Source organism: Erythrolamprus reginae, chromosome 2 (assembly GCF_031021105.1).
Source record: "Erythrolamprus reginae isolate rEryReg1 chromosome 2, rEryReg1.hap1, whole genome shotgun sequence".
Classification (NCBI taxonomy): domain Eukaryota; kingdom Metazoa; phylum Chordata; class Lepidosauria; order Squamata; family Dipsadidae; genus Erythrolamprus; species Erythrolamprus reginae.
The window spans coordinates 22,497,563-22,510,397 of record NC_091951.1 but is presented as its reverse complement, the minus strand read 5'-3'; the positions used below and the strand labels follow the sequence as shown (position 1 = coordinate 22,510,397).

The 12,835-nt window shown below is 44.5% G+C and overlaps 1 protein-coding gene across 1 annotated transcript in view; it reads left to right on the top strand.

The window, feature by feature from the left end:
* Positions 1 to 12,835, top strand: part of LOC139159958 (zinc finger protein 721-like) — a 40,622-nt gene that overhangs the window by 15,967 nt on the left and 11,820 nt on the right. The window contains exons 8-9 of the mRNA XM_070737452.1: positions 1,568 to 3,066; positions 12,704 to 12,707. Of these exons, the coding sequence (XP_070593553.1) occupies positions 1,568 to 3,066; positions 12,704 to 12,707 (1,503 nt within the window). The remainder of the gene's footprint in view (positions 1 to 1,567; positions 3,067 to 12,703; positions 12,708 to 12,835) is intronic.

Here is a 12,835-nt window from a genome sequence, read left to right as displayed (position 1 = left end):
GATGGGCGGACAGATGGAAGTGTCCTTGGGAGGCAGTACCCACAGCCACTCTGTTTTGTCTGGATTGAGTCTGAGCCTGTTGACACCCATCCAGACCCTGACAGCCTCCAGACATTGGCACATCACTTCCACTGCTTTGCTGAATGGACATGGGGTGGAGATGTACAGCTGAGTATCATCAGCGTACTGATGGTAACTCACCCCATGCCCTTGGATGATTTATTTACAGTTCATTCAGCAAGCATTCATACTCCCTTCACTTTCTATAATTTTGTTATGCTGCAGCATGATTCTACAGTTGCTAAAATTCATGGACTCTTTATGTTTGCCATCAAAACAGCTTAATTAAAAAGATATTGACAAAATTGAACGGGTCCAAAGACGGGCCACAAGAATGGTGGAAGGTCTTAAGTATAAAACGTATCAGGAAAGACTTAATGAACTCAATCTGTATAGTCTGGAGGACAGAAGGAAAAGGGGGGACATGATCGAAACATTTAAATATGTTAAAGGGTTAAATAAGATTCAGGAGGGAAATGTTTTTAATAGGAAAGTGAACACAAGAACAAGGGGACACAATCTGAAGTTAGTTGGAAAGATCAAAAGCAACGTGAGAAAATATTATTTCACTGAAAAAGTAGTAGATGCTTGGAACAAACTTCCAGCAGACGTGGTTGGTAAATCCACAGTAACTGAATTTAAACATGCCTGGGATAAACATATAACCATCGTAAGATAAAACACAGGAAATAGTATAAGGGCAGACTAGATGGACCATGAGGTCTTTTTCTGCCGTCAGACTTCTATGTTTCTATGTTTAATTAGATTTATGATTCTTTGGATAAATTTCAGAATAAAATATTTGATTGTTCCCTTTTCTTGCTACAGTTTTCATTTTTCTTTTTCCAGGCTTTAATGGGCAAGAAAATAAGAATTGCAAGGAGGAACACCAAGCAATCCATTCGAAAGGGGAGGAAAGGACATTTGTAGATCTGATGCCTCCAAACAACGAAACAAATAAATCACAAAGTGGAGTTAAAAAAGGTCTTTCTTGGGTCAGTTGGCTTCCTAAACCTACAGTGATCAACAAGCGGGGAAGATGTTATAAATCCAGGATTTGTGGAAAGAGATTTAATAAATCTGATCATCTCATATCTCATAAAAAGGCACATTCAGAAGAGAAACGATTGACCTGAATGGAGTGTGGAAAGACCTTTACTTGTAGCAGTAGTCTTAATTCCCACAAGAGAATCCACCTAGGAGAGAAGCCCTATCAATGCATGGAGTGTGGAATGACCTTGACTAATAGCAGTAGTCTTAAGGCCCACAAGAGGATCTACACAGGAGAGAAGCCCTATCAATGCATGGAGTGTGGAATGACCTTGACTAATAGCAGTAGTCTTAAGGCCCACAAGAGGATCTACACAGGAGAGAAGCCCTATCAATGCATGGAGTGTGGAATGACCTTGACTAATAGCAGTAGTCTTAAGGCCCACAAGATGATCTACACAGGAGAGAAGCCCTATCAATGCATGGAGTGTGGAATGACCTTGACTAATAGCAGTAGTCTTAAGGCCCACAAGAGGATCTACACAGGAGAGAAGCCCTATCAATGCATGGAGTGTGGAATGACCTTGACTAATAGCAGTAGTCTTAAGGCCCACAAGAGGATCTACACAGGAGAGAAGCCCTATCAATGCATGGAGTGTGGAATGACCTTGACTAATAGCAGTAGTCTTAAGGCCCACAAGAGGATCTACACAGGAGAGAAGCCCTATCAATGCATGGAGTGTGGAATGACCTTGACTAATAGCAGTAGTCTTAAGGCCCACAAGAGGATCTACACAGGAGAGAAGCCCTATCAATGCATGGAGTGTGGAATGACCTTGACTAATAGCAGTAGTCTTAAGGCCCACAAGAGGATCTACACAGGAGAGAAGCCCTATCAATGCATGGAGTGTGGAATGACCTTGACTAATAGCAGTAGTCTTAAGGCCCACAAGAGGATCTACACAGGAGAGAAGCCCTATCAATGCATGGAGTGTGGAATGACCTTGACTAATAGCAGTAGTCTTAAGGCCCACAAGAGGATCTACACAGGAGAGAAGCCCTATCAATGCATGGAGTGTGGAATGACCTTGACTAATAGCAGTAGTCTTAAGGCCCACAAGATGATCTACACAGGAGAGAAGCCCTATCAATGCATGGAGTGTGGAATGACCTTGACTAATAGCAGTAGTCTTAAGGCCCACAAGAGGATCTACACAGGAGAGAAGCCCTATCAATGCATGGAGTGTGGAATGACCTTGACTAATAGCAGTAGTCTTAAGGCCCACAAGAGGATCTACACAGGAGAGAAGCCCTATCAATGCATGGAGTGTGGAATGACCTTGACTAATAGCAGTAGTCTTAAGGCCCACAAGAGGATCTACACAGGAGAGAAGCCCTATCAATGCATGGAGTGTGGAAAGATCCTCTGTTATTCTCAGTCTCTTATAATCCACCAAAGGCATCACACAGGAGAAAGACCTTATAAGTGCATGGAGTGTGGAAAGACCTTTACTTGTAGCAGTAGTCTTAAGACCCACAAGAGGATCCACCCAGGAGAGAAACCCTATCAGTGCATGGAGTGTGGAAAGAGCTTTACTCGTAGTAATGGTCTAAATTCCCACAAGAGGAGCCACACAGGAGAAAGACCTTATAAATGCATGGAGTGTGGAAAGCCCTTGACTAATAGCAGTAGTCTTAAGACCCATAGGATCCACACAGGAGAGAAACCCTATCAATGCATGGAGTGTGGAAAGAGTTTTACTCAAAGCAATGGTCTAAATTCCCACAAGAGGAGCCACACAGGAGAAAGACCTTATAAATGCATGGAGTGTGGAAAGCCCTTGACTAATAGCAGTAGTCTTAAGACCCATAGGATCCACACAGGAGAGAAACCCTATCAATGCATGGAGTGTGGAAAGAGTTTTACTCAAAGCAATGGTCTCATTTTACACAAGAGGATCCACACAGGAGAGAAACCCTATCAATGCATGGAGTGTGGAAAGAGCTTTGCCCGTAGTGGTCATCTTCATCGCCACAAGTGGAGCCACACAGAAGAAAAGCAAATATCAGTGCATGGAGTATGGAAAGAGCTTTACTCATAGTAATGGTCTTAATTCCCACAAGTGGAGCTACACAAGAGTCATATAAAAGTTTGAAGTCTGGAGATGGCTTTAGAAAGAATTGTGATCTCACTTTACATCATCATCATCATCATCATCATGTTAATAATAATAATTTATTAGATTTGTATGCCGCCCCTCTCCGAAGACTCGGAACGACAGAAAAGGATCTCAATGGGAGAGAAAAAAACCTAGTTTTTAAATATTTTTTCTCCATTTTATGATTTTTCTTGCCACATTTCTTAATTAAATCACCATAGTTGCTAACTCACTAACACTTGTGAAATAAATCTAGCTTCCCCATCGGATTGTCTTGTCATAAGGTTACAGAAGGCGATCACATGATCCAGGGACACTGCAACTGTCATGAATCGGTTACCAAGCATCCAAAATTTGATCAGGTGACCTTGGGGATGTTGCAACAGTCGTAAGTGTGAAAAATGGTCATAAATCACTTTTTTCAGTACTTCTGTAAATTTGAGCAAATGAATTGTAGTCAGCCGACCACTGCATATACTGGCCTAAAATCTCATGCAATTACCACTTGAGTGATCATTCAAACAGTACCTTCCTAGATATGCATCCATAAATTGCCTTTCTCTGGCTGTTCTGCCTTTCCCATCCTTGCTTGTCTGAGGAAGGCTCAACTGAGAGGTCTGATTTCTCTTTCCAGATTGTTGGCTGTTGCTTGCAGTCTTTTAGTGTGTGAGGGACACATCCTGTTCCTTTAGCAGCTGAGATTTGTTTTCACATGCATTGCTACATAACAAGCCTCTTGAGTCTGAACCTATTCCACCACTGCCACCACATTTGTCAAAGGGTCTTTTTAAACCAGTTGTCCCCAACCCCTAGACTATGGCATATTTGGAAGTGGGCTGCTCAAGTAGTATATGGACATAGTTCCAATTGCACAAGTAGCAGGCTCACACGGAAATCTCCATTTGTGTGAGAGGTGATCCCCTTATATAGAGCGCTGGTGAGATCACATTTGGAATACAGTGTTCCCTCGCTTTTCACGGGGGATGCGTTCCAAGACCACCCGCGAAAGTCGAATTTCCGCAAAGTAGAGATGCAGAAGTAAATACACTATTTTTGGCTATGAACAGTATCCCAAGCCTTCCCTTAACACTTTAAACCCCTAAATTGCAATTTTCCATTCCCTTAGCAACCATTCAGATTAATACTCACCATGTTTATTTATTAAAGTTTATTAAAAAAAATATTTATTAAAGGCACACGAAACTTTGGCGATGATATATGACGTCATCGGGTGGGAGAAACCGTGGTATAGGGAAAAAACCCACAAAGTATTTTTTAATTAATATTTTTGAAAAACCGTGGTATAAACTTTTCGCGAAGTTCGAACCCGCGACAATCGAGGGAACACTACTGTGTTCAGTTCTGGAGACCTCACTTACAAAAAGATATTGACAAAATTGAACGGGTCCAAAGACGGGCTACAAGAATGGTGGAAGGTCTTAAGCATAAAACGTATCAGGAAAGACTTCATGAACTCAATCTGTACAGTCTGGAGGACAGAAGGAAAAGGGGGACATGAGCGAAACATTTAAATATGTTAAAGAAGAGGTCCCCAAACTTGGCAATTTTAAGACTGGTGGACTTCAACTCCCAGAATTCTCCATCCAGCTGTGTGGGCTGGAGAATTCTGGGATTTGAAGTCTACAAATCTTAAAGTTGCCAAGTTTGGGGGCCCCTGTGTTAAAGGGTTAAATAAGGTTCAGGAGGGAAGTGTTTTTAATAGGAAAGTGAACACAAGAACAAGGGGGACACAATCTGAAGTTAGTTGGGGGAAAGATCAAAAGCAACATGAGAAAATATTATTTTACTGAAAGAGTAGTAGATCCTTGGAACAAACTTCCAGCAGACGTGGTTGGTAAATCCACAGTAGCTGAATTTAAACATGCCTGGGATAAACATAACCATTGTAAGATTAAATACAGGAAATAGTATAAGGGCAGACTAGGTGGACCATGAGGTCTTTTTCTGCCGTCAGTCTTCTATGTTTCTATGTTTCTATGTTTCTATGTTTCTAGGTGGATGTGTGAGCCAGCTGATTCCATAAATGGAGCTGCACACTCAAACATGTTTCTGCTGGTTGTAGAGAGCCATCCTCTCTCCCATCCTCCCCCCGGATGCTGGACTACCAAACCAGAAAGTTTGGTTACTGCTGTTATAAATCCTATCCAATTTGATTGAATTGAGTCCAAACATTCATTAAAAGTACTGAATTCTAGACAGTTTAAAATCTTTGTCTGCCAATAAGGGTGGTACAGAAATTTTATTTTGAAAAACGATCAAAGGTACAAAAGAAAATGATACAACATTCAAGTTCATTCTGTGCCTTTTTTCTTTCTTTTCTTCTTTTCAGTATAATTACCGTATTTTTCAGAGTATAAGATGCACCTTGTTACCCGTAAAAAAAGGGTGAAAATTTGGGTGTATCTTATACACTAAATGTAGACCCACCCAGCCACCTCCACCCTTTGGTCTCTGCCTCAGCAATTTACCTCCTTGCAGCAAACAGAGCAGAGGCTGTTTAAACCAAGCAACTGGTTACCAGGCTCCTGACCCTCAGCTGATTGAGGCTGCAGGCAGGTCACGTGCTAAAACTGAAAGTGAAAATAAGGGGGGGAGTGGGAGCATGATTAGGTTAAGTAAACTCAGAATGAGATACTACTCTTCAATACCTTGATAAATTTATCTATCTATCTATCTATCTATCTATCTATCTATCTATCTATCTATCTATCTATTGACTGGATTTGTATGCCGCCCCTCTCCGGAGACTCGGGGCGGCTAACAGCAATAATAAGACAGCGTATAACAATAATCCAATACAAAAAGCAATTAAAACCCATTATAATAAAAAACCAAACATACATGCAGACATACCATGCATAAAATTGTAAAGGCCTAGGGGGAAAGGGTATCTCAATTCCCCCATGCCTGGCAGCAGAGGTGGGTTTTAAGGAGCTTACGAAAGGCAAGGAGGGTGGGGGCAATTCTAATCTCCGGGGGGAGTTGGTTCCAGAGGGCCGGAGCGCCACAGAGAAGGCTCTTCCCCTGGGTCCTGCCAAGCGGCATTGTTTAGTTGACGGGACCCGGAGAAGGCCCACTCTGTGGGACCTAACTGGTCGCTGGGATTCATGCAGCAGAAGAGTCATCCACTCCTCTGCTCAGAGAGGGGAGGCATACAAATCTAATAAATAATAATAATAATAATAACAACAACAACAACAGTGTTCTCATTTCATAGAAGATATTAGCGAGACTCTGAGGAAGAGACAGAATGTACTGAGCAAGGTTCTTCCTATTAGGATTCAGTATTCCCTTCTGGATCTGGTCAATGGATTTCTGATGGCACCAAGACTGGATGGCTCTAAGGGGGATGTTCCCTTGTTAAAGATATACTCAATTGTGTAACAAGTTTGTCATTAGTCTTAAATTGAGAGTGGGGAGATGTTACCATCCAGAAATTCACTTTCACTTTCAAAGTTTTTGCTATGCAGATAAAGTGGAGATGAGACATTTGTTGAAGGTGGGAGCTGGTGGGTTATGTTGCTGCCCCAGCATGACATAGTGTCCAGTGCACTTTGGAATTCTATAGCACCATGCAGTCGTCCCGGGTCAAAGATCAGTGCAGGGCTGTGATCCCGTGGATCTTTGCTATGATCTTCATTTGGACTCTTCATGTTTGCCAACAAAACAGCTTAAATACATTTATGATTCTTTCGCTAAATTTCAGAATAATTTTTTGGATTGTTCCCCTTTCTTGCTTCAATTTTCATTTTTCTTTTTCCAGGCTTTAATGGGCAAGAAAGTAAGAATTGCAAGGAGAAACACCAAGCAGTCCATTTAAAAGGGGAGCGAAGGACATTTATAGATCAGATGCAACCAAATGGATGAAACAAAGAAATCACAAAGTGATGTTAAAAAAGGTCTTCCTTGAGTAAGTTGGCTTCCTAAAGATACCATGATCAAGGAGAGGAAAACACTACATAAATCCTGGGTGTGTTTCTCATAAAAAGGCACATTCAGGAAAGAAACGATTGACCTGCACGGAGTGTGGAAAGACCTTTACTTGTAGCAGTATTCTTAATTCCCACAAGAGAATCCACCCAGGAGAGAAGCCCTATCAATGCATGGAGTGTGGAAAGAGCTTTACTCGTAGTAATGGTCTCAATTCCCACAACGGCCGCCAGCGGTAGACATAGGCAGTGGGAGAAGGACTGGAACGGATTTGAACGGATTGGAGCAGGAGAAGAAAATGGGGACATTTAAAATAAAAACCTTTGCCGGCCTCTGCACTTTTGTCGCTCCCCACCCCCAACTCCAATGCACGGCTCCGTTGCACGGCCTTGGAAAAGACTGCGCAGGGGATTGTTTTTGCGGGTGTGCGTGTGTAAAATCTTGTGTGCTGCCGCGGGCTGGATAAATAGCTTCAGCGAGTCGCATGCGTCCCGTGGGCCGTAGTTTGGGGATCACTGCACCAGAGTATAAGACGCCCCTTAGCTTTGGGGAAGGAAAACAAGGAAAAAGGTCTCTGCCTCCCAACAAACAGAAAACGGTACAGATGATATACACTGTTTGCTATGTATTTCTCTGCATGGGTGTCTGACCCATAGAAATAGCAAAGAACTGAAGAAATGGCAGTATTTTATTTATTTATTTTATTTTATTGGATTTATATGCCGCCCCTCTCCGAGGACTCGGGGTGGCTCACAGCATGTATAGAAAAACAGGAAACAATAATAACAATCCAATTATACCTTAAAAAACAATTAAAATTCTAATTAAAAACTATCAATATCATTCATTCGGCAGTCAAACTAAGCATTCATCAGTCAGGGGTGAAGGTCTAAGGCAGTGTTTCCCAACCTTTTTTGAGCCGCGGCACATTATTCACATTTACAAAATCCTGGGGAACACTGAGCGGGGGGGGGGGGGTGTAAAAAAAGTTTGGACAAAAAATATCTCTCTTCCTCCCTTTCGCTCTATTTTTCTCTCTCCCTCTTTCTCTCTCTCTCTCTCCCTTCCCTCCTCTTTCCCCTCTCTCTCCATCTCTCTTTGTTTCTCCCTTCCTCCCTCTCTTTTTTGCCCTCCTTCTCTCTCCCTCCTTCCTTCCCTCTGTCTTTCCCTCACCCTCCTTCCCCCCTCTTTCTCTCTCTCTCTTGCTTTCTCTCTCTTGCTGTCTTTCTCTCTTTATCTCTTCCCCCTCTCTCTCCCTCTCTCTTTCTCTCTCTAGCTATCTCTCTTTCTCTCTCTCTCTTTCTCTCCCCCTCTCTCTTGCTATCTCTCTTTCTCTCTCTCTTTTGCTTTCTCTCTTTCTCTACCCCCTCTCTCTCCTTCTTTCTCTCCCCCCTCTCTCCCTCTCTCTTTCTCTCTCTCCCTCTCTTGCTATCTTTCTCTCTCTCCCCCCTCTCTCCCTCTCTTGCTATCTCTTTCTCTCCCCCTCTCTCCCTCTCTCCTTCTCTCTCTCCCTCTCTTGCTATCTCTTTCTCTCTCTTTCTCTCCCCCCTCTCTCCCTCTCTTTCTCTCTCTCCCTCTCTTGCTATATCTTTCTCTCTCTTTCTCTCCCCCCTCTCTTCCTCTCTCTCTCCCTCTCTTGCTATCTCTTTCTCTCCCCCCTCTCTCCCTCTCTCCTTCTCTCTCTCCCTCTCTTGCTATCTCTTTCTCTCTTTCTATCCCCCTCTCTTCCTCTCTCTTTCTCTCTCTACCTCTCTTGCTATCTCTCTCTCCTTCTTTCTCTCCCCCTCTCTCCCTCTCTCTTTCTCTCTCTACCTCTCTTGCTATCTCTTTCTCTCTCCCCCCTCTCTCTCCCTCTCTTGCTATCTCTTTCTCTCCCCCATCTCTCCCTCTCTCCTTCTCTCTCTCCCTCTCTTGCTATCTCTTTCTCTCCCCCATCTCTCCCTCTCTCCTTCTCTCTCTCCCTCTCTTGCTATCTCTTTCTCTCTTTCTATCCCCCCTCTCTTTCTCTCTCTTTCTCTCCCCCCTCTCTTTCTCTCTCTCCCTCTCTTGCTATATCTTTCTCTCTCTTTCTCTCCCCCCCTCTCTTCCTCTCTCTATTTCTGTCTCTCCCTCTCTTGCTTTCTCTTTCTCTCCCCCCTCTCCCCCTCTCTCTTTCTCCCAGTATCCGTGGGGCGACGGCAGGGTGATCAGCTTGAGGCGGAGCTCCAGAACGGAGTCACAGACGGCGGTGGCTAGAAGCCGTACATTTCTGGCGTTGCGCTGGGCATGGACGTGGGGCTTGAGCCTCTGTCCTGGTCCAGCCAGCAGGCAATGCCAGCCACGCAATTCCAGCATTTCCAGCTGCTGCCGTCGGTGCCTCTGTTCCTCTGTTCCGGAGCTCCGCCTCCGGAACAGAGGAACAGAGGCACCGACGATCACCCTGACGTCGCCCCGCGGCTACTGGGAGAAAGAGAGAGGGAGAGAGGGGGGAGGGAAAGAGAAAGCAAGAGAGGGGGAGAGAGAGAGGGACCACCCTGCCACCACCCCACGGCATGGCTCCTGCCCGCTGCCGCTGCCGCCGCCATCACCCTCCCCCCGTGCGCCGCCCTCCCGCTGCCCTCCCACCAAGCCCCAAAGCTCACCTGCTGACAGGGAAGCTCCAGCCGGGCAGGGCGCCGCAACTGCTGGAAAACTTGGAAGGCGCAAAGAAGCAAGCTCAGCTTCCGGTATCACAACTTTTTTCTCTTCGCAAAAAGTTGCGAGACCAGAAGCTGAGCTTATTTCTTCGCGGCACACCTGACCATGTCTCGCGGCACACCAGTGTGCCGCGGCACACCGGTTGGGAAACACTGGTCTAAGGAACCCCAGGCCTGGTGGCAAAGATGAGTTTTTAAACTTTTTCGGAAGGCAAGGAGGGTGGGGGCAGTACGAACCTCTGGGGGGAGCTGATTCCACAGGGCCGGGGTCCCCACAGAGAAGGCTCTTCCCCTAGGTCCCGCCAGCCGACATTGTTTGGTCGACGGGACCCTAAGGAGACCAACTCTGTGGGACCTCACCGGTCATTGGGATTCGTGCCGCAGAAGGCGGTCTCGGAGATAATACGGCAGTATATTAATGCCAGAAAGCTTTCTTAAATATAGACACTATTACATTTCATATTTAAAGATCTTTAAAACTAATGTGGCTTTCTGGAAGTATTCTCTGCTATTTAAAAGAAAATAGAATAGCACCGGGTCTCTTCAGGTGAAGCATTTATTTTAAAAAGCTTCATTTTGTTAAGTTGTTTAGAACAATAATAAAGCAGTCTTTAAAAAAATAAGTCTAATAATTTGAACATTCTATAGACATTTATAGTTATTGACTTACTTCCTTGCAGTTTCAGTAGTCCAACATTGCCAGCAATCCACCTCCCAGCAATTTGCCTCCTTGCAACTAGTTACACTTTCAGTTCTAGCTGCCTGTGCTGAATCGTTTGTATGTCGAGAGGCCGATAATCACTTGTTCTGCTAATCAAGCTCTGCGCTGTTTGCTGCAAGGAGGTAAATTGCTGAGGCAGAGACCAAAGAATGGGGGTGAGTGGATGGGGCTACATTTGGTATATAAGAGACACTCAGGTTTTCATGCTCTTTTGGGGGGTAAAAATGTGCATCTTATACTCCCCAAAATACGGTAGTTGCCAAGCATCCGAAGTTTGATCAGGGGACATTGGGGACACTGCAACGGGCAGTTGAGCTGACTGAAAACCTGAGACAGACCTGACAACCCAAGGTCATCAGCTGGGAAAGTCCAAGTTAGTTAGATTGTTTCCAAAACAAAAGGAATACCAATACGGGTGAACAATTGACAGTGGGAATCTAGGGGACAAAAGGAAAGTGTCAAGCCGCTGCAGATGTTGGAGATAAATCAGGGGCTTGCCACATTATCTGTTTATGGGAACTCAGGAGGGGTGAATTCATGAGGGAGCAGATGCAGACATAAATCATTCTTTCAAGAAGTTCAAGGCCATCATATGTCCACCACCAGAGTGGAAGTGGAAGGAGTTGCCACACTGGCACAATCTGAGTGAGCAACGTGACAAGTTTGTGGGTTGGGGGCAAGACATGTGAGATTTGGGTTCCCTGTGGTGGTGCCAGGATGGCTCTGGAATTAAATGGGAATTTTAAACAATGCCTTGACTTAGACTCTGATTTACATTTGGATGTTACCTGGAACCCTGACTACCCAAATTTCAAAGACTCGGGGCGGCTAACAACAATGATAAAAACAGCATGTAACAATTCAATCCAATACTAAAATAACTAAAAAAAAACCCTTATTATAAAAACCAAACATACATACAGACATACCATGCGTAAATTGTAAGGCCTAGGGGAAAAGAATATCTCAGTTCCCCCATGCCTGACGGCAGAGATGGGTTTTAAGAAGTTTACGAAAGACGAGGAGGGTGGGGGAAATTCTAATCTCTGGGGGGAGTTGGTTCCAAAGGGCCGGGGCCACCACAGAGAAGGCTCTTCCCCTGGGTCCCGCCAAATGACATTGTTTAGTCGACGGGACCCGGAGAAGGCCCACTCTGTGGGACCTGACTGGTCGCTGGGATTCGTGCAGCAGAAGGCGGTCCCTGACTTTTACTAAGTCTTTTTCCTCCCACTTGCCACTGTATGACTGTAACTTGTTGCTTGTATCCTAAGATTTTTATTAATATTGATTGTTCTTCATTGCTTATTTGACCCCTGTGACAGTCATTAAGTGTTGTACCACATGATTCTTGACAAATGCATCTTTTTCTTTTATGTACGCTGAGAGCATCTGCCCAAAGACAAATTCCTTGTGTGTCCAATCACACTTGGCCAATAAAGAATTCTATTCTATTCTATTCTATTCTATTGACACTTAACCACCCTGCTATTTTGACAACATTCCAAGTCTGCGGAGAGGAGCAGCATACAAATCTAATAAAACAATAATAATAATAATAATAATAATAATAATAATAATAATTTTGATGCCTTTGGGGAATCCCTAGAGACCCTTCAGAGAAGCTGATCTTGAGTAAAGGGATTGTTGAGTTCCCACAGAGACTTTCTCAATCTTTGCAAGATCGCAGATGGTTCTTAGAGATTAAAAAGTGGAAAATCTAGAAACTGACGCCTGCTGGAGATGCCACTTCCCGTCTAGAGAGGCAACGTTAGAGGGAAAGTTTCCTTCCAGTCCAGAGATCAAACTTGGCAACTTTAAGACTTGTGGACTTCAACTCCCAGAATTGTCCAGCAAGCTGGCTGTAGAATTCTGGGAGTTAAAGTCAACATGTTTTAAAAGCCGCCAAATTTGTTCTAATCTAATGTCCACCATACCAGACCCGCATGGAACACGACGTCCTGGGGACTTGCAGGGCCTTCAAGCTTTGCGCACAGGATCCTCTAGGGGGCTCCCTTCCTCCCTATCTCTGTCTTAAAAGAGAACTGAGCATGCGCCAAAGTCTTTCCCAAGACAGGAGAGGGGAATTTGAAAAGCTGTTCGCTATTTCTATCAGCTGTGCGATTCTATGCCACCGCCCCACGTGCCAGGGAGGTGAGAAACCAAAGCGCACCATTTGTTTGCGGGGGCCCCGGGATGGGGAAAACACGAGGGTCGCAGTAAAGAGGACTTACCTGCATTTCCACGCTTTGCATGGAGGGAGAGGAGGAGACGTCGTCTTT